The 23,487-nt window shown below is 42.7% G+C and overlaps 1 protein-coding gene across 1 annotated transcript in view; it reads left to right on the top strand.

Annotated features, from left to right (window-relative positions):
* The window catches only part of kdrl (kinase insert domain receptor like), a 43,909-nt gene that overhangs the window by 2,132 nt on the left and 18,290 nt on the right, over window positions 1-23,487 (top strand). The window contains exons 2-18 of the mRNA XM_076739385.1: window positions 5,238-5,328; window positions 6,556-6,773; window positions 8,252-8,379; window positions 9,433-9,592; window positions 9,688-9,824; window positions 9,915-10,086; window positions 10,278-10,404; window positions 10,566-10,735; window positions 12,150-12,306; window positions 14,051-14,165; window positions 16,789-16,897; window positions 17,987-18,271; window positions 18,562-18,708; window positions 19,358-19,486; window positions 20,567-20,673; window positions 21,138-21,267; window positions 21,960-22,064. Of these exons, the coding sequence (XP_076595500.1) occupies window positions 5,238-5,328; window positions 6,556-6,773; window positions 8,252-8,379; window positions 9,433-9,592; window positions 9,688-9,824; window positions 9,915-10,086; window positions 10,278-10,404; window positions 10,566-10,735; window positions 12,150-12,306; window positions 14,051-14,165; window positions 16,789-16,897; window positions 17,987-18,271; window positions 18,562-18,708; window positions 19,358-19,486; window positions 20,567-20,673; window positions 21,138-21,267; window positions 21,960-22,064 (2,487 nt within the window). The remainder of the gene's footprint in view (window positions 1-5,237; window positions 5,329-6,555; window positions 6,774-8,251; window positions 8,380-9,432; window positions 9,593-9,687; window positions 9,825-9,914; window positions 10,087-10,277; window positions 10,405-10,565; window positions 10,736-12,149; window positions 12,307-14,050; window positions 14,166-16,788; window positions 16,898-17,986; window positions 18,272-18,561; window positions 18,709-19,357; window positions 19,487-20,566; window positions 20,674-21,137; window positions 21,268-21,959; window positions 22,065-23,487) is intronic.

Raw genomic sequence — 23,487 nt, 5'->3', positions numbered from 1 at the left:
CCGAGAATTATTAGGCAAAACCCGAGAAGCAAGTGTATATTGTTTTAGTCTGTGAAGTTTTAGGGCACAGGCCAAATTGTGGAAAAACAAGTGAAGCAAAGTCATGATGAAAAGACATGATGATGGAAGGGATGATTGAATTTGAACCTGGAAGCTGCCATGTTATTATTTTGGTCTGCACTAAACTGTACTAGTTAAACATCTCCTTTTCTACAGCGAGTGTTTTCGACGTCGTCTTTCTGGCAGAGTGAGTTGATGTTGGGTCTAATTTGTTTTGGAGTCACTTTTTCTTTCCTGCTGAGACATTTGAGATGAAGTGGAAAATGGGTGTGATGAGAGGTCAACCAAGTGCGGTGGGGGCTCGCTGCTCACCGGCGGTACATCTAGGTCCATGCAGGCAGCACAGGGAAAACACATCTATACACACACTCACCTGGATTTACCAGCAGAGCAGAAAAAGTAATGCCCTTACACAGGGATGTTCAACTTAACAAATTGCTTTGTGTAGCTGGTTCTTATAGGATGGTGCAGCATCTGGTCCATACTAGCCATATCCACCCTGAGCCAGCAATATATTTTCTTTGAATCTTGCATGAGATTTCAATTTCAAGGAGCTTCTGTCTGCCTACTGGTCTTAATCATACATTATGGAACAGGAGTCCTCAGGGTTTATCATTTTGGACTGTGATGCAGGCGATTCCTGTTTGTTGGCTCTGCTCAACTTTATATAACCTAGAATGGCCACCCATCATGGCCAGATGTTCCATTATTTTGCTTTTTAAGAGGAGTCTGGGGCATTTTGCCTCCAAATCTCCAAAGGCTAATGTACGGCTAATAAAAAAGGCCCTCTCCCTAACTGTTGTCTTAACCTTGCAGTTGGCAAAGTGGATGGGTTTCAGAAGGGCTGTGTGGGAGAGAAAAGTGTAAGACGGACGCACAGCCACAGAAGTGGTAGCTACTTATTTTGGCAGGTGGTCCAGTCCAAAGTCTTGTCTGGGTTTCAGCTTTGTGTCGTGATTCTGCCCCCTGCGTGTTGAGCCGTTTGTGAATTTGTCTCTTTGTTGGTTTTGAGAATTTGCCTGCGTCCAGACCTCTGAATGGCATGACATGAAACATGACGTCAAACAGTGGTTTTTCAGTTGAAAAAACAGCCGATCCAGTGAGCACTGCACGGGACTAAGGATTAGCCAATCAATACCGGATTCTCACATGATCTTGCAATTCTTGTGTGATTTCGAAAATCCAGCTTCCTGACAATGCAGTGCGATTTGGACAGCTGGACTGCTGACCATGTTTTCACCTGACATGAGAGCGACAGTCAGTGGTGGTAATGCACTCCTAAGCTGGTTTGCCAACTGCCACGGAAGACAAGAGTGACAGTGAAACATCAATTCACTCACTGTATCATGACATTTACCGTTACCTTAATATAAAACTACATGCACCATGAAAGAGTTTCAGTTTCCATCCAGTTTCTTAATTGTTAGTAGAGTGGTAGCATATCCCCCTTTGAAATAATAACTTTAAACTAATCATTGAGAGATGATTTAAAAACAAGTTTATGTGTAGTGTGTAGTTGGGTTTGCAGTTATTATAATTATTAGACTGTTGATAGGCTGAACAGATTGCGTGTCATTCCTCATCTCAGTGGCTGCCACAGGCTGGCAAAGATGACTCACCAAGAGTGACCCCGCAGTCTTTTGTTAAATTCACTCTCCACCCTTTCTGTGTCTTTGTTGTCACAGAAGTACAAGGAATGAATGGAGCAAGGTTAAACAAGGGAATCATCATGAAGTATTGTTACTTTTGCCTTGAAAACTCCAAAAAAAGATTTTCTGTCACTGACTCTCTAGATAGTTTCATGACGGGACGGGAAGCTCAGGGCACTTTCTGCAAATGACATGGGAATTCCGCAAATTATTTCTCGCACTTGAAGGGTTGTGACTTGGGGTTTCCCGTTTAATTCAGTGACAGTACAGTCATCTCATACAGTAATAGTGGTGGTTTCTGTTATGCAATATCAGGCACGAGGCACAGGCAGCGTGCTGCGGCAACGATTTCCTCTCACATTTTCTCTCAGCTTCTTTATTGTTGTTCACACTTTACTCATTTCTGTAACAATATGTGGTGTCCTCAACCTTCGGCTCTGTAAAGTTGTTGTAAAAAGGTAACTCCATGCAGTTATTGGATTAGCATCGAAGCAATGCAAATCAGACCAGAACTAGTATAAATTATTACTAATAAAGGCATAATGATAATGTAACAATACACAACAACAAACAACCTCACTATTAAGGACTTTTTGTCCATTCAGCTCAACTTAGTTGTGCTCAGTATATCTTCATGTTACATCATATTGTACCAAATTAATGCTATTTTTCTAATTTAAAAAAAAAACTTGGTGAAAGGTAAGAAATGAAGGTAATCTAGGGTCAGCATTTCCAGTTGCATTGCTGAATCTCTGGCTTGAAAAATGAAAAATCTCCTTCAGTTTTTGACATTGTTTGGCTGTTCTGTCAGACTAAATATTTAAATAACAGTTTCTGGGCCACAAACATTTCAGAATAGAGGATCTTGGAATCCAACACTGTTTGAATTTTTAATTTTAATTTCCTGACTGGTACTGAACCTACCACAAATGTTTTCCAAACACTATGTCCTCTGCCACTCCCGTCTATCAGTGCCATGTGAGGACAAGGACACACAAATGTGAGCCTGGTCTAATCTTAGTTAACTTGGCCCTGTGTCAGTAATCAGTCTGATGCTGCGTGACTGGCTCGAGACCCCATCATCAGTTAACTGAGAAACTGAACCAGAAGTCACTCAACCTCCCTTTCTCTGTCTCTGACTCTGTTTGTTCCATGCCTGTCCCCATCTTAATGACTCCTAATGAGAACCAGCTTCAGGGCTTCTTTGAGCCAACACAATAAGCACAACTTCTGTCATTTTTCATGCGCTCTGCTGGAGGAATGCAGCACACAGCTGTTATGTGGGGTTAGGGTTGTTGGGACACTTGTTGAGGTCAGTGTTGGGCAGGCACAGGGGCAGGTTGGAGTTTCGAGGGTGAGGTTTTTTCTTTTTTTTTTTTTTGTGGGCTGCTGTGGGCCCATGCTGATTCATCCAGCTGTAGTGTTTCACTTAAAAGAATGGGGAAAATTGGCCAGTTTTAAGAGATGAACTGCCTACCAGTGCAACTCAAGGTCAGGCTGATGTTTTCAGTTGTTATGGCTGTTATGTGTACAAGCAGATGCCAGCATTTGTACATGTGTTGCTTTTGTATTAAACCATCAGTCAAAGAACTGACATGTTGAACATGTAGAAATATGTCTTGCAGACAGTACATGATTAATAGTACATTTTAGTTTGCCATTTGTATTTAACAGGTCCCAGCGCTCCAGTTCGATTTGATTATCTGCAAAGTTCTCATTTCCAGCAATTTAGATAGATGACTGTCTGCCAGTTTGCAGATGTGAGGCAAGACAAAATCGAATTAGAACATTCCCAAGCAAAGTGGTGAAACAGCTTCAGAGAAATCAGCAACAGATATCTATTTACTTGTGCACTGTAGGTTCTGCATTAAGCTCAGTAACCTTGATTTTTATTCATCTAATATACAGTTGAAAGCATACGGTATCACTCCATGAAAGAGTGTGAGCCACATCCCTTCCCCTCCGCGTAACCTTGGACAATAAAACAATGATGTTCTAATAGTTTGTGAGGAAGTCGATATTGAGTGCCACTGCCAACACTGGCACAGTCAGCTCATGCTTAGCACAGCAGCTGCTCTGAATAATAGACAAATACTAGTAAAATGTGTGTGCACATGTGTTTTTCTGTCTATGTGTGTTTGCAATTGTGAATGCAGGTGTACTCGTGTATGTGTGTGTGCATACCCATGTGTATCCATCATGTGTCAGCATGTCAGCCTGGCAGTAAGCTGTTGTGTAACTCCATTGTCTTTCATGGTTCTGTGCTCTAAATAAAGGTTTCCCAGAAGACTGTCACTTGCGGAGGGTCGACTTAATAAACATGTTTTTTGACCACAATGACAAGCTGTTCAAGGAGCACTATGGAAGCCTACAGGGGACTATATTAAAATGTAAACTTGAATAGGAACATGTAATTCCACAATAGCATTGTAAGTATAATGTGAGTAAAAATTAACTGCAATAATGTAACTTGAATTTTTATTTTCACATTCTCCAATCTATCATAATCTTAAAATGAAAATGGAATTTTAATTTTCCTACCCCACTGTACAGCAGACATTACTAAATTGTTGGTTCAAATTTCAGAATTAAATGCAATATAAACAACGTGACCTGATTTTCAATTTATGCAAGCAATATCTAAGTTATAAGTGAAATTAAAATGCATTAAACAAAACAATGCCCCTAGGCTATTGCATTTACATTTCCTTATCACTGTGCCCTTTATGAAAATGCAATCTGTCAGTTCTCTCAAAAAGGAGATCACTTTCTCGCTTCATAACTGTATAGAAGCAGTATTTAATGCTATATTTAAAACAATCCACATTTAATATCGTCCCCTGTAGGCTTCTATAGAGGGAGGGAGCAACGCATGGGACTGTGACACCTCCTGGACAACAGGGATAGTCACGGTGTATCCTCACAGTTGGCTGTACACCAAGTCCACCTTTGAATCATCGCAACATCATATTTTTCCACATGATAATGTAACAATAGCATTTAGAGTGCAAGGTCAATAGTAAATGAAAAAAAGCACTTGTTCCTAAAAGAGGCCAAAGGGACACAGACTGAGGGAGGATGAGCAGTTGATTTAGTGGAAACGCAGCCAAAGACACTCATCAGGATCTGCCCCGCTTCGCTGTGATTCTCACTGGTTTGACCTCGCTGGCAAAGTGGCACAGCTGCTCCCCATATCGTCCCCTTCCTCCCTCTATTCCACCTTCCCTCTTTCTTTCAGCTCATCCCAGACCACTTTTCATTTCAACAACCTGCCCTCCCAGCACCGGAAACACCCCTTGTGCTCTCACAGAGGAGAATCACTTGCATAAGAGGCAGGAATATATCAGCACAAAGTGAACCCACATGCACAGTGCTGAATTGCTTCCAACAGTGTTTTCCATTCTGTTCTGTACTGTGATAGTGGCTGGCAAACACCATTACTGAGATGCTCTGTGTGTGTGTGTGTGTGTGTGTGTGTGTGTGTGTGTGTGTGTGTGTGTGTGTGTGTGTGTGTGTTTGTGTTAACAGGTCATTTGAAGAGAGAGCAGCCGCCCAAGATTCTGCCATCTGACAATCCCATCATTCTTCATAAAGATGATGTGTTAATCCTCAGATGCAGGTATGCAACACACCTATTTATGTCAATGCCAAGTACTCCAGTATTTGTACTTTGCTTGAGTATTCAGTACGCCCCTACATCCAGCTTTAGTCACTTATTGTACAGAACATAATGTCCTTCCAAAGTATGATGCATTGTTAATGATAAACTAATGATCAGTAATATAAGACATTGAAGTGCCATTTTTCTATATTCAGTAATTTTAAGTATTTCTACTTTGTGGTATTGATCCCTTTTTTTTTTTTTTTTGAGTAAATGATCTAAAAACTTCTTCTACTACCACTGCATGCAGCCACTGATGAATATGTAAATTCCTTGTCAGTGTGACAAAGGTGAGCGTCTTGTCACCCAGGAATTTCTAAACATCATTTTTAGTGATAATTAAACAAGTTCATGGCCCCAGTTGTTCTTTCCCTTAATTGGTCAGTTATCAGAGGTCAGTCAGAAGGACAGGAGGCACTGTAGCCATAAAGTTTAGACAACACAACAGAATGGCCAGAGGGGAAATAGACGGGACATGCCTGAGCCCCAGGACACTCACTGGTTACAAAGAAGCTGGGACAGTCCTGAACAGGAACAAGTGGTGGCTCACAGTTATCAGCCTGTTGCAGTTTCTTTAGGGGTGGTTGGACCCCAGTGTGCTGCATTCACATTTGTTAAAAATTTAGAGAGTCTTGCATCATTTTGTAGGCCCGCAAGGAATGTCCAGGAACTCATGTCTATCTAATGTAATGCTTCCCTAGAAGGCCATATGTCAAGATGCCTGGCCCATATAGCTCTGTCTTGTTTTCTGTCACTGGATGAGAACTGGAGGTTGTTTGACCCAAAATTCTGCAGGCAAAGGCAGTGGTATGCAAGATATGTTTGATGTTCCTTTGGGATCTTTTTAATGAGAGTTTTAAAATGGATGCTGTGTGGAAAGAATGTGTTAGCTGAGCACATCATTCAAGAGACACATGTTCCCATGTGAAAGTTCAAGTTACTGGATGACTCAAGATTAACTCAAAATAAACTTAAAATGAACATCAAGTCAAAAAGTCCCAAGGGGAGAAGCAGCCGCTGCCATCCTGAACTGAAATGTTTGGGAGTTCATTGCCAGCTGTGACACTTTTCCCCAAAATAGACCCACGTTTTGGATCCGGCACTTTGTTTCCAAAGAACAGAAATGCGACTAAGCAATATTGTCTCTGGGCTCATCTAATACCGTCCCTCTCTGTGTTCTGTCAGAGGTCACGGCGTGCTGCACTGGACGCTTGGTGATCCCCGTCGATCGATCTTATCGGAGGGGGTGAAGGTGGAGCGTTGTGACTCCAGACGCCAGTCGCACTCACACTGCAGCAAGCTGACAGTCACATATCTGACTGCCAATGACACGGGAATGTACAGCTGTGTTTACACCAAAGATGGTTCAGACCACATCACCTCAACCTATGTCTATGTCAAAGGTGAGACATGCAAAGCGCACTGAACACCATAGCGCTTTTCAGTCATACTGTATATTAAGGTGCACATATTCACCATTAGCTAATTGCGTATTAGTGTGCATATATGTAGCATATTGGCCTCTCCAGTCCAGAACCTAAGTCATTTTCCACCATGAGAAAAAACTGAATGTCATATTGTTTAGAAATACAAAGAACTAGCCCATAAACTCAAACACTGATAAGAGTTCTTTCGCTTTGAGTTGTTTTTCTTCTGTTCAGGATTTAACTGTGTTTGTTTTTGAGAAAGTCATGGAAGACTTCTGAAAGAAAAAAAAAAGGTTTTCACAGGGTGATTGTTAATATGCTGTCGCCAGTGTCGAGCTGAGCCCACATACATTGGCACGTAATGACATATTTAATGAGTAATGATATTTCCATTCTAGCCACGAGTAGAAAGAAAAAGTGAAAAAAGGGAAGTGTCAAATACAGAAAGAAGGAAGGAAAAAAGAAAAAATTACATTTTGCAACTATCCGGTTTATGTATGACAACATTTATTCCTGCCATGCAGGAAACTGATTTTGCTGCATCTATTCAGACTCAAGTGCAGCAGCTCTCCCTCTCAGAGAGTGATTCGCAGAGAGATGAAGTGATTTCTTTGGTTCTGTAGTTTCTGCTGGAGGTGGAGGGGTGAGCGTGATTGCACGGGAAGCCCTGGTCATTGACTGTGATTTCCTGCTCAGGCTACCGTTTCCCTAAGTCTCCCCTAAAGCGTCACATGGCACCAGTTACAGTTACAGTGTCAGTCAAGTGAAGATTGTGCTGGGCGGCTTCAGCCCATTTCACGTAGATGTGTTTGTTTTTTTAGAATTTAAAACAGTTTATCTCAATAGAGATGAAGTGTTTAGCTGTAGACTTTGCAGACTGAAGTAATGCTGGATGCACTGTCTTCTCCTCTGAATGTGGTTACCAGTTCGCCTGTCTATCAGGCAGCCTGCTGTGCCTGTGTTTAGTCTAACACTCTCTTTTCAAAGCCCTCTAAGCTGTTTATTACATCATTTTCCATGTTTACTTCTCAAATAATAGTTCCTTTATCACACCGCTACTGCTTGACCTCACACAAATCGCTGACTATTTGTCTTAGCAGCGAAGTTCCCACAGCGGCCGTGTGATTCACGGTTCCCAGCAGGAACACCCCACTAGCCTGATTGCTCTGCCTGTGTTCTGCTGCCCAGCTCCTTTCGGAAAAAGCTGATCCCAGATTTGGTCTCTGTTTTGGATGCCCTCACATCGCCCTGATTCAGCTGCACTGCTAATCTCAGTAGTAGCATAAGAGCTTTTTCAGAGCATCAGCTCTAAAATCCAATGAATTCAATATAAAATATGGTTCACCCAAAGGAGAAAATGTAAGGGGCCACATCTGCTTTGAAATGTGATCGTTGACCGACCTGTATTTCAGATTGCACTTATTGTGGATTTTTTTTTTTTTTTCCCCCCACAGATCCTGAGCAACCATTTGTCCATCCCTATCATACGGCACCTTACGTCCTGTTCATCTTCAGGCATGAGACCAGCCTCGTGGTCCCCTGCCGGACATCCTCTCCTGATACTGTCGTGACACTGACAGGGGTAAGACCTCACGAAGACAATCATTTCACTGCTCGTGCCTTTCATTTGCAGGTTGTTTTATTGTACTCTATATAGTGTATAGTATGTGTTCAGTGCTTGACATGGACTTTGAAGTAAAGCAAGATTGCTACTAATACCACAGCAGGCTGTCCTTAACTTAACTTGTCTTTGAAAAAAAAAAAAAAAAACTGTTTCCACTCTGTGTTTAAGGCGCCTCACTGGTTCTCACACCCTTTGTGCGTTAAATCGTTCTAGTACACAGAAACAGACCAGGGACAGTGGCGTGTCTGAGGGAAGCTCAGGGGCGGTGCAGGGAGTCTTTCTGTCTGCTTCCTGTACGAGCAGGAAGGTGCTCCAAGAGTGTTTTTCTCAGAATAGACCCTCAGACTAAATTTAGTCCCCCATCTCTTACAAACATCAGGAAATGCAGTAGAACAACAGCACACACTGCGTCCAGTCTCAGGAAACAACAGGTAGTTGCAACATTTGATACCAGAATGCAGCAGAAGATGTCAGTGGAGGAGAGCTCCATCAGTGATGTTGTTTGCACAATGCTTGCGGTGCCACGCCGACTACAAACGTGTGTGCTTTTTATCATATCCGTAGCACTGATATACGACAAACACTTGTGACTCAGATGGCACAGATAGTGGTCGTGTGACCTTCCTGCTCTTGGTAAATCTATGGCACTCCTCCTTCCTGCTCCCTTTCCTTCCTTCCTTCCCTTCCCTTGCCTCCTCTCCCACTCCAACTCCTGGCATAAGAACAAACATCAGCAGACGCGTACATCCTTTTCCGAGTCGGCAGTGTTTTGTGCTCCATTGCATAAATGATTATAGAGGTTTCACTCCACAAAACAATAAAAGCAAATTAGACTTCCACTCTGACAGAGTCTGTCCCCAGCTAAGCCCAGTAGAGTGTGAGATACATGTTAAATGAAGTTGAGTGCATTACACTAAAGCCTGTGTGGCTCACTGATCTTTAACAAACATCACAGACATCACCAAACATCTCTGGGTACTGACGCAACATCTCTGCTCTCTTTCATGGCAGATGCCAGCTTTACCAGAGAAGATTAAGAAGGAAATGGTGTGGGATCCAATGGTCGGATTCAAGATTCCCTATGGTCCTGAAAAAGAGTGTTTCTTACTCACCTGTCACACAGTGGTCAACGGCCATGAGTACACGTCAATGTACATCCCTAAGAGACATAGTGAGTGTGTCTTTTTGTCCAAGTTTGAACAATAGAGGTGTCGATTTCTCTGTCTTGACCATTTCAGTATGCTTAAATCTGTCTCCATTTTACAGCACTTGTTCTTAAAAATGTGAAGATCACCCCAGATCGGGTCAGAGTGTTGGTCGGAGACACCCTCAACCTCAACTGCACTGGTGAGACCACCTATAATGGAAGAATCAACTTCACCTGGGAGTTTCCAAGGAAGAGAGTAAGTTAAGGATTTACTGTTGACCCTGCATGTAAAAGGGACCCTCACAGGTTGTAGCAGTGGATTTCATGGTACGTCTTTTGTCTTCAGGAAAATCAACATTACATGAACAAGACCAAAGACGACCCTGCTGCAGTTGTTGTGATGAGCAAGGCTTTGGTCTTGCCAAACATTACCATGGAGGATAAGGGGGTGTACCACTGCAGAGCTGAGATTGAACCCACCAAACCTGAGAATGCCTCAGTAAAAGTCATTGTTTTTGGTGAGTATGCCTTGGATGAGCTCTGAAGTTTATCACACACTATAAACATGTAACTAAATGATCACACAAAGAAAGCGTCTAAACTATTGTCTCACTATGGTGTTATTGTAACTGTATAGTAACGACTGTGCTTTTTATATCTGTTTTCCTCTGGCATGGACTCCAATGTCTGCTATTAATTTTTCTTCCAGAGCATCCATTCCTCAATGTTTCCTATAAGCATGAGCGGCATAGTACAGTGACTGTCAAAGAAGGCAGAAAGAAGCTTGTGTTTGAGCCCAAGGTCAACGCTCTGCCACCAGCACAGGTGTTAGGATGGTAAGCAGTGGTTTAGATTATGTATGAGTGTCGGAGCACGTAGATTAAAGGCTGTGGCAAACACTTAATTAAATCTTTATGTTAACTTCCCATTCATTCCTGTCATTAATTATTATTGTTATCTGTGATTTTTTTTTAAATTCTGTGCCTCCACTTATTAGGTATAAAGATGGGGTCCCTATCAGGAAGAATTCCACCTGTTACAAGATGTCTGGCGTCAACTTGATCATTACTGATGTGCAGGAGAAGCATGCTGGGGTCTTTACCATACGCCTGGGCAACCATGCAAAGGGCTTGTACAGGAATCTGAGTTACACTCTGGTAGTCGAAGGTAAGCTGTTGCCATGAACCTGATAATGACTGCTGATCCTAAGGAAATGAAGCAGTGCCTCGGCTGTGGACTGAGGCTGCCTCAGCACTGTGGCTGCTTTCAGTACAGTTCACTGGACGGCAGGTAGCAGCTCTAGTATGAGAGGAATTTGAGGGCTTGTTGATTCCAGGCCTGGATTGACGTAGCAGGGGCAGCTGTTGTTGATTATTGGGGCTCTTTTGAAGGGGCTTGGCGCAGTGTGTAAATGGCCTGGGCTCTATTCTGCACGCAGACTCCTGCCGCTCCATACCCCCTCTAGTCCCCAGCATTTATTTGCATCCTCACCATGTGTACACACAGTGCAGCTCACATAAACAACATGTTCTATACAGTATGTGCACAGCTTGAGGAAAACGAGGACTGAGCATGTAATTCATTGTTAGGGTGACTTTGGGAAGAACACTGATAGCTGTCAGCACGAGAGGTTATAAATGTTTAAGCGTTTTGTAAACTTGAATGAAGTCTGCTCACTATGGAGAACAGAGAGGTTTACCATGGGGGGCAGAGCTATTTTCACTGCATTCTTTAAACATTATCTCGGAATCCTAATAGCGTGCCAAAAAGTGGAAAAATCAACCCCCTTCTGGCTTGTATAAGCTTTATTTATGGTCCTTGACTGTCCCACTTTGCAGAAGTTGTATATATTGGAATGACAAAAAATAAAACACAGAGACACAAACAAAGTGTAGATAGATTCCTGGTATCAATTAGGGAACTATTTTAAGCTTTGTTCATCAGATGTTTAGAGCTGCTGCTGTGCTCCAGATTCTGAATGTGATAGAGTGTGCATGTGTGTTCGTGTGTGTGTGTGTGTGTGTGTGTGTGTGTGTGTGTGTGTGTGTGTGTGTGTGTGTGTGTGTGTGTGTGTGGTGGGATGCAGATGCAAGTTTTGTGCTTTCCCAAGCCAAGTTGCTGTGTGTAGCTTGACTATTTCAGCTGGCCAAAATGGAGATATATGGCGAAGTCATGTGGACTGCCTCCTGAGGTGGCACTAGGATCTTTGTCTGTTGATTGGCTGACCTGGGCATGGGCCACACTGGGGTCGTACTTTGACCTACAGCCCCGGGCTAGCCAATCATCCTGCCATTCTTCTCATACACAGTGTCTAAAGGACAACTGGTGTCAATGGCACCCTTTTCATGGCTATCCATCATGACTGTCACCTCTCATTATAAAGACATTATGAGATTCCACAGTAGGCTGAGCTGGGATGGTTGATCTAACCTGTTGTCTCTCTCTCTCTCTCTCTCTCTCTCTCTCTCTCTCTCTCTCTCTCTCTCTCTCTCTCTCTCCTGATCTCACTTTATTTTGTGTGTGTGTGTGTGTGCACTTGTGTGTGCACTTGTGTGTGTTTATATGCACTTTTCTCTCACAGTGAAGCCAACTATTTCAGAGGCGGAGCTGGCCTCTGTGGACGTGCAGCCCTACATGTTTGGCAAGCAGCATCAGCTAACCTGCACTGCTTACGGGTTGCCCTTGCCAACCATCACTTGGCTCTGGCAGCCGTGTCACTCAGACCCCACACTTAAAGAGTGAGTCACCTTCTCGCTATGTTGCAAGCATCGAAATGTTTAAACTAGATTTTCTACAATCATGCTCTGTTAACTTGAAGAATTGAAAGCATATCAGAGTTTGAATCATGTTTTCCTGATTCAAAATCAATTACATGCCACTGGTCCTCCATTGAGTGAGGTGTTTCACTCTATTACCTATTGTGTACTATATGTACATTTTTACTTTCCATTTTGCAAGAGATTAACAAAACCTTGAGTACCGCCACAGTGCTGAATTTGCATTCACAAATGCACAGATTTAACAGTCGATAAGTGTAGTCAGAGCCGCAAGCATATCATGGGGTTCCCACTATATCAAACAGATCTGCATTGACTGAGTTGACTCCAGCCCAGAATGTGACACATTAATCAAAGAAACGCAGCCCTCGAGAACTGCCCTCTCGTTTGTGGTCAGTGGCTGTGTAGACTGAAGGGGGAACACTGGGAAGATATATTAATCTCAGATTCCCCCAGCTGTTACAGAGCCAAACAGAAATGAACGTATGAGTGACTGTGCAGGAATACCGGCCTGCTAGTGAACCCACAAACAAGATGAACATTCCCTGAGGTCCTGGCTCGTCAACGACAGCAGGAGACCCGCGAGTCGTAAGATCAAGAAAACAATGGGCCATTACCCTTTGGTTATCAGGCTCCAACACCATTAACAAAAACAACACTGTGGACTTCTGCACAAGAAAGGCTAAATTATGTTATGTACTAGTCCACTTGTGCCTCCGTTATATTATTCTTATTATTATTATATGCAATAAATTATCTCAAACAACCACATGTACTTGCCAGATTTATGATAAATAATAGCAGAGCGGTAGTTGGGTCAAGGAAAGCAACTCTTCTGCAGGTCTAAAGATAATCAGGACTGGCACTAGGAACAGTGGCTGGGCTGTGGCAGACAGCTAATGAGACAGAGGAACAGCTATAGCCTGGTGGGAGGCCAATTGTGCAAAATGTTTGTTTTATACAGCCCTGACCCTGTAAAGTACCTGTCACTGTAGATCCAACATGTGGCCCTTCAAGATCGTATCTCATCTAGATCTTTGGGAGTTTGGAGAGGAGGGGAAAAACGGAGCGTGTTGGGGGGGAGGGGGTTTAGGGGTGAGGGAAGCTTGCTATGTTGGATGTGTAATGAGGCTGATAATGTAGGGGCAGAATTATGGGGATGTCTTTATCACCAGGTTGAGAAGTTATCAGCTGTCCCTTGTTGACCGACAAGGTCTTAGGATCAGCCTTATCTCCTCTGGCCAGAGCGTGGAGGGGGGGTTTCCTGTACGAGGTGACGCACAGCACAGCCCTTCCTGTCGCTGTTGCTGTTTCCTCCTCTGCCTCTCCTCTCATCAAGCTGATTGTTCCCCACCGCGGGCGGTGAAGGGTTTGGGGGTGGGGGTCAAATCAAGGCTTGTCTAGGTTTTATTACCCAGACAGGCTGGTCTGGACCCGGACTCTACCTGGATCAGTCTCAGCGGTCTGTTACAATACCCTCAGCCTTTCAGAGGTCTTTTACTATAGGACAGCAAGTTGCACATTCTAATAGTGTGATCTGAGCAGGATGTGTTTTTGCAGTACACCAAGTTTCCCAATTACAAACACATGAAAGCGTACTTTTTCTTCTGTGTTATGTTGTTTAAAGTCTGTGTGTATCTGTCTCTGCACATACTGACAGCATGACTAAATGGTCGGTCTTATTGCATTTTCTCTTGTTCTGCAGTTGCGTTGCTTACACCAAGACAATCCCAGTCAATGTCGATGACAGGAGAAATTACTCCAACAACTGGATTAAGAGCATAAACGTCAAGCCTGAACTGGTTAAAGGAAAAAACAAGGTATGTGGTTTAACTTTGTGTGTACTGTGTCCAAGTGTTTTTTTTTCGTTTTGTTTTTAAATGGACGCACTTGTAGCATACTTTCTTCACTGTGACATGTGGTTGACAATTAGCAGTAACCAGCTCAACAGTAGGATTTATGAGAACTGGATCAAGAATAGCCAACAGTCAGATTGAAGTAGAAATCTTCCGTGACTGGGGCTTGAAAGTCAGATTCAACATCTGAAATCCATAAATCAGGCAATTTTCCTCATATTGGCTGTGATGTAGTGTGTCTTCATTGAAAATGATTCACTTTGTCTGCATTAGTTTTGACTTGTGTAACTGTGACCAAAACTCATGAAAAGGCCCTCCACAGTCCCTTTTAAAGATATCAGATTTGTGTTCTCAATGCCACACTTGATTTATTCTTGGAGTAAGCTGGGAAAATCACTTGGTTTCACACATATGATGTACTACATCTGAAAAAGAAGATGCTATATTGATAAATACTGTGCATTTGAAACATAGATTTAAGAGCTACCATAGTTAGCATTAGTTTCGCTTTGGTGCAATGGCCTTCTTATCAGGAGCAAGATCTCCCTTCCCTTTGAGGCCCTCACTTCTGAAATGGTGCACCCAAAACTGAAAGGCATAATTCATTTCCTTCTAATGGAGTGAAATAGGCCCTCAATTTCACAGTTTTTTCATTTGACGAAGACCTGTAAATAAAGCAGCTATAGCTTCATCCTAGTCCTTGCCAAACACACATCTTTTACTCTGACATCAGTTAATCTTTACAGCTGTTGAGACTCTTAGAGCTAAGCCTTATAAACAGTACAAAAGCTATATGGCTTAAGCCATGCGTGTGCCAAGAGCTGACAACAGACTTTTATAAATTCTACTCAACAAATATTACCTATCAAGATGAGCCACTATACACACTGAGAAATAGCTGGAGTTGGCTTTTGTTATCTAAGCATATATTGCTCTAATTGCACATAATATAATTAGAGAAGTGAGATTTGATCATGAAAACAGTGCATTTAAGCAAATGAGAATTGTCTTGGTCAGGCCTACGACTTAAAGTAGATTTAGTTGTCTTACACCTCAGAATATTGTTATCTAAGGCATCAATGTGTTCTCTATCAGTCTGTCATATTTTCTAAGGAAACATCAAACTTTGCCACGCAAACTCCAAAACATGCCACACAGTGAGGAAACTGTAGACATTTCTGCGAATGTCCTGTGGGAGCCTGTTACTAAAACTGTTCACCCCAAACGTAATTAACAGCAGGCCTCCAGTGCCTCGCGAGAGTCTGTCTATTGGATTAGGTTAAAGAAACCCATTACTGCAGGGTCAAATTAGGGCACAAATTCATTGGCATACAAGTTTTCAGCAGGAGACAGAATCAGTGATCATCATTCTCAATCCAAACTTTTTTTTGTTCACTGTTGTCACCTGTGTTTCTGGTGCATAAGTATGTAGGTGATTCAACTCTTTGCTCACCAAGTAATTGTAAATCTGGCCGTTTTCACAGGGCATCAGTTCTAATATGTCTCTGACATAAATAGGGAGGGACCACTTATTTACAAGTACTTGCGGCCAACCGCTGGTGCTTTATGAGGGTGAGGACTAAGGGTCAATGATAACAAGCAGCAGTTTAAAAGAAGAGGGATTTGTTGGAAGTGAATTCCTCTCTGTCACCCCACATAAATCGTGTTGGCCCGTGAATAAGAACGTAGTCAGGGCCGGGCCTCTGAGTGGCTCCCCAAAAGGCCCAGTAGAGAGGGAGACTGGCCCGGGTCATAATAAAAGGAAAACACCGGGGGAAGGCATGGGCACAGAGGTCACAGTGCGCCTGGTCAGGTCACCTCTTAGGGACTGTGCGTAATCGTTTAAATGACTGTTTTCGAGCTTGGGTTACATTACGGTGAGTAACAGCCGTAACATAATACCATAAGGCCACTCCATCAGTGTTTTGACAAATGTTAGAGCAGCATGAATCGGACAGTATGATATAACTTTTTAACACTTATTCTTTTACAGCCTGAGTGTTTGTGTGGTGAGCATTGTAAGTCCAGGGAGGCTGAAATTGTTTCATGGCTACAGCTGTGTGTCTGAGAGTCTACACAATAGGTCCTACAAGCCCAGGAAGTTTAGTCCAGCATACACCCAGACAATACACCCACATCATTCACCCTCTTTGATGTAGCTGACTGCCCCCAAAAAACAGATGTCACTGTGAACACTAAACAGAACCCCACACCGGCTGGCCCTCACCCAAGTTTCACGTATTATTTTGTCTATTTAAGCCATTAAAATGTTGTAATGTGCAGTGACAGAATCGAGTGTGGCATTAGAAGTGCTTTCCAGGAAATGGACGTTGAGCCCCGGCAGTAGATGTATAGGGCAGGTTTGAAGCCACTCAGTGGGTTTTAAACTCCAGATGTATCCTTTCATTAATGTGACACACTGGAGAGTATAAACCAGACCAGGTTTGGTCCAGACCTCTCACCCGCCTGTTAACACCGACTCACTTCTCTGACCGGGAATTGTGAAGTTAAGCATTTGTTGTGTTTTTCAGCCTTTTTTATTCTGCTTTCAATAATCAGTAATAATTTCCATATTGATCCCAATTAGACTGTGAGTACCCTGGTGATAGGAGAGGCTAAAATATCAGGAAATTACTCCTGCGTGGCCCAGAACGAAGTTGGCAGCAGCATAATGACGATCCCTTTCTTCGTTGACGGTAAGTGGGTCACCAGAGTACGACAGCTGAAATACCAACATTTAAACTGTAGCTGCTTAAGTGCATGCAGAAATATTGCGGAGTTTTACTGCAATAATTGCAAAGCGCATTATATCCTGCACAGGATTCTTTCAAATGATCTACTGTACACATCCGGTACATGCTGTAATGAATTGCAAGAACAGCGAAGGAATGTGCAGATTGTATTGTGCAATAAAGAAACCAGAGGGGGGCATTAATTGAAACCATCTTCCACTGTAGCTGAGCAGCTTCAGGGCGGAAGAGAGGCAAACTTGTCCTGAGCCATATGGAGTGTTATAATGGCACGCGTTTGAAAACAGCTATGAATAACTGCATTCCTGCTCTGGTGCCAGCAGGTCATTCCTCTTTATCAGTGAGCCTTGTGCTACGAGAATTTTCTTTTTTTGTGTGCCGCTGAGCAGTTCCAAATGTTTCCAAAATGAATATCCATTGAGACAGTTATGTAATGATAGTGGAGATAAGGTGTCACTGCACACAAGCACGGTTCGCTTTGCAGCAACGTGAATCACATTTCTTTAAAAACTGAGTGAATCACAGCTCAACTGTAAAGGATCGCTCTTGGAGAGGGAGGGATGTAGGTGAACCCTTAACTGAGGGGATGCCAAGTACGAAAAATTAGTCTCCCAGAGTGGGAGAATACCCCTGAGGAATCACGCTCTCTTCCAGAGGTGAGGGGGACGGAGAATGATGGAATGCTGCTAAAAAAGAGGACAGAATTGTAATAACAGCTGTCCTCTCTTACGGAACACAGAATGCTTTCCAGCAATCTGAATAAACAAGCACAGTCTGGTTCCCCTGGGGCCCAGACTCAGCTTCTCTCCAACTGGATGAGTGCAGGAGTGCCATCAGCAATGCTGTCCACCGGCAACGTGCTTCCAATTAACAGTGATGAAACAGGAAATAACTGCAAATTTGACATTCCTGGCCTTGCGACGAGCAGCTTTGTGTCCAAAGCCGTTGTCCAAAATAGGATCTCGGGCCAGCAGGATACGTGTCGCTATTCATGCATGTAAAACAGATGACATGGTCTCTACTTTGTCACACCAGATCACTCTGAGGAATTCACCATCCAACCTCGGGCAGCCATCGAGGGGAATGACGTCAATCTGACCTGTCGGGCAGCTCGCTACGTCTACACGGACCTACAGTGGTTGGATTCTTTGAATCAAACAGTCACTTCCAACGTGTCCAGTCTCCAGCTCAGCCACTACTCCATTTCTCTTTCTCTCCATCTGCATAATGTGTCCCAAAAGAGCACTGCAGGTTACAAGTGCCAAGCATACAAGGTCCACAAGGGGGTTGAATTCAAGAGGGCTGCACTTACTGTGGATGGTAAGTTAGAGGAGGACATGAGCAGCTGATTGCATTTGTACAGTAATTGTTAAAGATTACAACACCATTTCTGTTACTTAATAGTCAGCTGATGTACTGAGATAAAATTAGTCATTCTGTACAAGTGTGGTCCTGTGATAGCTGGGCTTGCTGCTTTAGGCTTAGCACATACAGGAACACAGAACGCAATCATGCAACGCTCGATGAGTCGCTGTCCAAACATGACAGTAATAAAGCCACAGCACTTGGAATTAAAGTTTTTCTGCTTTTTGTTGTTTCCTTTGGTGCAGCGAGAAAACGCCCCTGGCTGAGTCAGAATCTGACAAATCAAGATGTGAATAGCAGCAGCACCCTGATGCTGGCTTGCTTCGCTCTGGGAGTTCCTCGGCCCCACATCACGTGGAGCAAAAATGGCGTTCCAGTGGAAGAAGGACCAGGTAACCTGAGAATAGTGTTACATGTGTCATGGTCATATTAGAAATTATTATGATAATTTTGATGACCAATGGCACAAGTGCAATCCTGGCGTAGTGCTGCACAGACTGGATGAAGAGCTGGAAGAGAATGAATACGTTTTGTATTAGCTAGACAACATAATCACCAGGTGGAGCTATCATTCCCTTTGAAAGCTGCTGACAGGGCAACATTTCTTCAGAGGAAATAGTTATTCATTGGAAGGCATATATTCCCACAGCACAAGTATATGAGTCAGAGTGCAGGTGATGCCACTTTTTAAACTGAATATACGTTAAGTTCATGTCTATGCGTAGTATACTTCTACTACATACATACTAATATGGTAGAATGTGTTTACATTATCACAGCCTGCTTGACATAGTTGCATTCTGGTAGTAATATTTGTGTTTGTATGGACTCAATAATACCAAACCCCCAAATACTGTGAGAAAATAGTATGCTAATTCCGTCCCATTGAAAATATTATATCTGGCTAATGATGTTTGAGGTTTTGCTGGTGTGTTTTGAGGCTTGAGTGTCTGAAGAAAGTAGCATTTCAACAGTTTTTGAACTCTGAAGCCGGTCCTGAGTGTTAAAACGTCAGTTTCACTGAGAGCTTGTGTGTTGCAGGTATCACACTGGGAGAAGACGGGGTTCTGACCATCGAGAGGGTGAAGAAAGATGATGAGGGTCTGTACGAGTGTACTGCCAAAAACACTGAGGGCGTCGCTAAAACCAGTGCTGTTGTTACTGTGCTCGGTAAGTCCTGCAGACACCTTGGGGTATTACATACCGAACCATCAAAAAAAAAAAGATCAACAGTCCAACCTGCACTGACAATACTGCCTTATCAGTGTGAAGTGGTGTGTGCTACAGTCAGTCCGGCTACAGATCACATCAGACACACTTATCATCACTGCATATCCAATCAAAGGGTCTCAGAGGCCCTCTTTGCCTTGTGTTTTCTTGTCACCACTGCAAATAGCTCTGGTCTGACTTCAGCATGAAAAGTCTCCCTTGACATAAAATCTGTAGCTGCCAGGAATGCCAAGCGAATTCCTTCTGGGTTTTATGATCGAGGCTCTGGCTGAGGATCCTTACCTTGAGTACGTGACCTCTGTCAAGTGTTAAGAGTTCCACTAATGAGTGCAAAGAGATTGACTGCTGCAGCAGCCAAGGGACTAGAAACACACCGTAGATAATTGCAGTAGAAAGCCTGCCTCTAAACGTGTGTGCCTGTGGACTTAACATGTAAAATGAATGGTACGTGAAGGTGAGGATGGCCACCACACAACCAGTTTTATCCACATCTAGGCCCTTAAATAGATTCTTATTCAAGTGAACTTGAATTTCTCTTGATGATCAGCTTCAGAGTTATTGTTATCCATTCCATTTCCACCACACAGATATTTCGGTAACGAGCTGTATGCCTGACCTGCTTCGACTGTTTGTTTATGCATGAAATGGGAGCCGGAAGAACTTTGTGCCGATTCAAAGCTTACATAGTGTCGACATGGATAGTGAGAAAAAAAGTGTACACTATAGGAAAAAGCGTGGGATGCATGTCCCAAACAAACCAGAAATAAACACCAATGTGTGTTTCCACTTCCTCTTTGTATACAGTCTCTCAGAGAAATAGAAAAATAATAAAAGTCTCAACATCTCCAGTCTAAAAACAGGCTTTCTGTTTGCAAATTTGTAACAGATTGTTTCCTTTTGATCGCAATTCTTCACAAATCTCTGTCAATATAATGTGACAAGTTATGAGATCACGAAAAGTACACAGTGGTATTTTTGCCAAAGTGGTCTGGTAGTTTACGACGGTTCCTCTCTCTCCAGGGGACGAAGGGAAGCCAAACGTTGAGGTAATCATTTTGGTGTGCACAGGAGCTGCAGCAACGTTCCTCTGGCTCATGCTTATCCTCTTCATCCGCAAGCTTAGGAAGGTAAGGCGTTACATTACCCCTTTTTCTCAGAAACCACATGAGATTAGCATTGGCCAAGATGTGGAAAGTTCAAACAGTCAAACGAGCGACATCACATTTGTAAAATTTTTGTGGATTTGTTTCTACGAATTCGGCTCCAGTGACTTTATGGAAGCGACTGACTCATGTCTCTTGTGAAATAGAGTTAAATGGAAGGATAAATTTAGCCCATGTTTATGATTTCCACATTTCCTGACAATTGGCGAGTGCTGAGCTCATGTTTGTATGTACGGTATGGCCCCAAAGGAGAACACAGTGTGCTCATGCTTAATAGAAGCCATTTTTGTGCCTTTGACCATTCTCACCATTTACTGATCGTTTAAAATGAAACATGAGTTCAAAACTCACGTTGTGTCGTAGCTGTCATTGTCAAAAACATCTTTACGATAATCATGATATTGGTATTTGTCCTCTAACACCCTCAGCAACCAGCACACTATAAGATGGGTCCATCTATTATCATTGACCCTGACGAGTGTCCCCTCGAGGAGCAGAATGATCTTCTTCAGTATGACAGCAGCAAATGGGAGTTTCCCCGAGACCGCCTGCGACTAGGTGAGCGCTGCAGTCTTACTAATGTGAGGAATAACGTTTCAGGTTTTAAACACATTCAGTTACTTGATGTAAATTTAAAAGGGGTTGCACGTTGTTGTTGATGTGATGGTTAAACAATAACAGAGCATTCAGACTCATGCTTGGGATAAAATCTCATAATATTAATGAAATAATCTTGTCTTTATGCATGTCTTGTCTCTTTGTATATCCCTTCTGTCCTCGATGATTTGTTTTTTGTGGTGATGGATGGGATGAGGCAGAGTTTTCAAAACAAAAGTTATTTTGCTCAAACTTAGATTTACATCAGTGCATGTGACATCTCCGGGTTGAGCGTGTTTTATTGGTGCTGTCTGCCAGAAAGGCCAACCACACATGACAGTTTGCAGATGGCAAAAAAAAAAAAACATCATGAGGTTAAAAGCTCATTTTAAAAGTGGTTCATGGTAGGGAAATATGCATGGAGAAACATGGGTTAGGTGCCACCCCCTCATTACTTATCAGGGACCTGCACTGTCATCCAGTCGTAAATGACTAATACGCACACATAGAAAAACTGGTGATCAGAGCCCCAGCATGTTGTTTTAATTACAGAGCCATTGCCTGACGGACAGGGAATCCAGTCTGATTTTCTGCCCGAGGAACAGGAAGCTCTAATGTCGCCCCACTTACCAAATGCCTTCTTCCATTGCCAGGCAAAACTCTTGGCCACGGAGCTTTTGGAAAAGTGGTGGAGGCCTCTGCCTTTGGGATCGACAAGCTCTCAACCTGCAAGACTGTTGCTGTCAAAATGCTTAAAGGTAAGATGTCGAGAACTCCATTTGAAAAAACTCTGCACTTGTATACAAAACCTACAGGTGTTCTTCCCATAACTGCCTAACTGTAGGCCTTCTAGTTCATCTTAGGTAACACCACTCATGATGGACTGGCCAGCATTAACACAGTGTTTACTCCTGGATATCAGATGAATTACAGCTATCTGCCTTTTCTGCAGAGGGTTGATTTCTTGTGCACATTACAGACTTGTGAGCTACAGCACCACATGTGCCAGCAATTAATGTTTGTATGGCATATTGGTTCAAAGCAAAGCATGCTACGTCTGTTCTATGCGAAGTGCAGTTAGAGGTAAAGGCTAAGAGCTCTAACCCCGTCCTTGATGAAGAGATTGAGTGCGTGCAGATCTGAGAGCGAGGATCAGAATGTCTAAAATCTGCAGGCCAAGAAGGAAAGTTCAAAAGTGTAATATTCAAGTACAGGATGAGCTATAAAAATATGTTTATGTTTGACACGTCGTAGAGATTTTAGCGTTTGAAAACTATCCTCTGTCTCCAGTCTCGTTTCTTAAGAGGAATTATTTACAATCCCATTCCAAAGTCTTTCCAAATATTCACAATAAACCATAAATGTTGGATGAAAATGAAAACAGGAAAACCAGCTAGTAAAAAGAAGTTTGACTGCAGATGTTTAGCTATTTCATTCGCCACAGCTTTATGCATGAAAGACATCTCATTTTCTTAGAAAATCTGGCTTTTTAGTTTTTTTCTTTTCATTAATAAGAGAAGAAAACCTATTAGTGATCAGTGATACGGGATGAAAAATAGGTCTGTTGGTTAGAAGTTCTAGTGGTCACTGTCATGCCGTTTATCATGTCTCAGCATAAATCACAGGCTCTCTGAGAGGACCTGACTCTCTGGCTGTTGTTGGTTGTAGGTCAGACTTAATGGAAAGCAGCAGGTCTCCTCAAATTGACCGTGCTTTAGCTACAGACTCCCTGGCTGCTGGAACGTCTAGCTCATAAATATCTGCTTGGTCAAAGAAACATAAAACAACCTCTCAGTCTTTATTTTCATAATTCAAGGTGAAGATAAGGTATGTAACGTGAGCACCTCCCGTTTTATTTCTCTTATTGTGTTGGCATTTAACTCTGAGGACATCCTCCATCAAAAGCTGTTTCTTATCACTGGGCTTAAAGCAATATTATTATTTTTCCATCATATTTAATGAACTCTCAAAATTAAATTCCCATGTAATCCAGCCACCAGGGTTCAGGCTTTTTTTTCTCACTTTCTTCTTGAAATGTAAGGCAAGGTGGAAAAAATCGCATCCAGATGTTCAGATGTTTTGTCATACTGCATGAGATTTTAGAGTTAAGGTTTACTATGCAGGAACTGTCAGTTACTGTTGGTAAACAAACAGATTTTGGCGCTGCGTCTTCCTCATTGA

This window comes from Chaetodon auriga, chromosome 9 (genome assembly GCF_051107435.1).
Source record: "Chaetodon auriga isolate fChaAug3 chromosome 9, fChaAug3.hap1, whole genome shotgun sequence".
Classification (NCBI taxonomy): Eukaryota; Metazoa; Chordata; class Actinopteri; order Chaetodontiformes; family Chaetodontidae; genus Chaetodon; species Chaetodon auriga.
The sequence above is the reverse complement of the archived record's forward strand: the minus strand, read 5'-3'. Positions and strand labels throughout refer to the sequence as shown.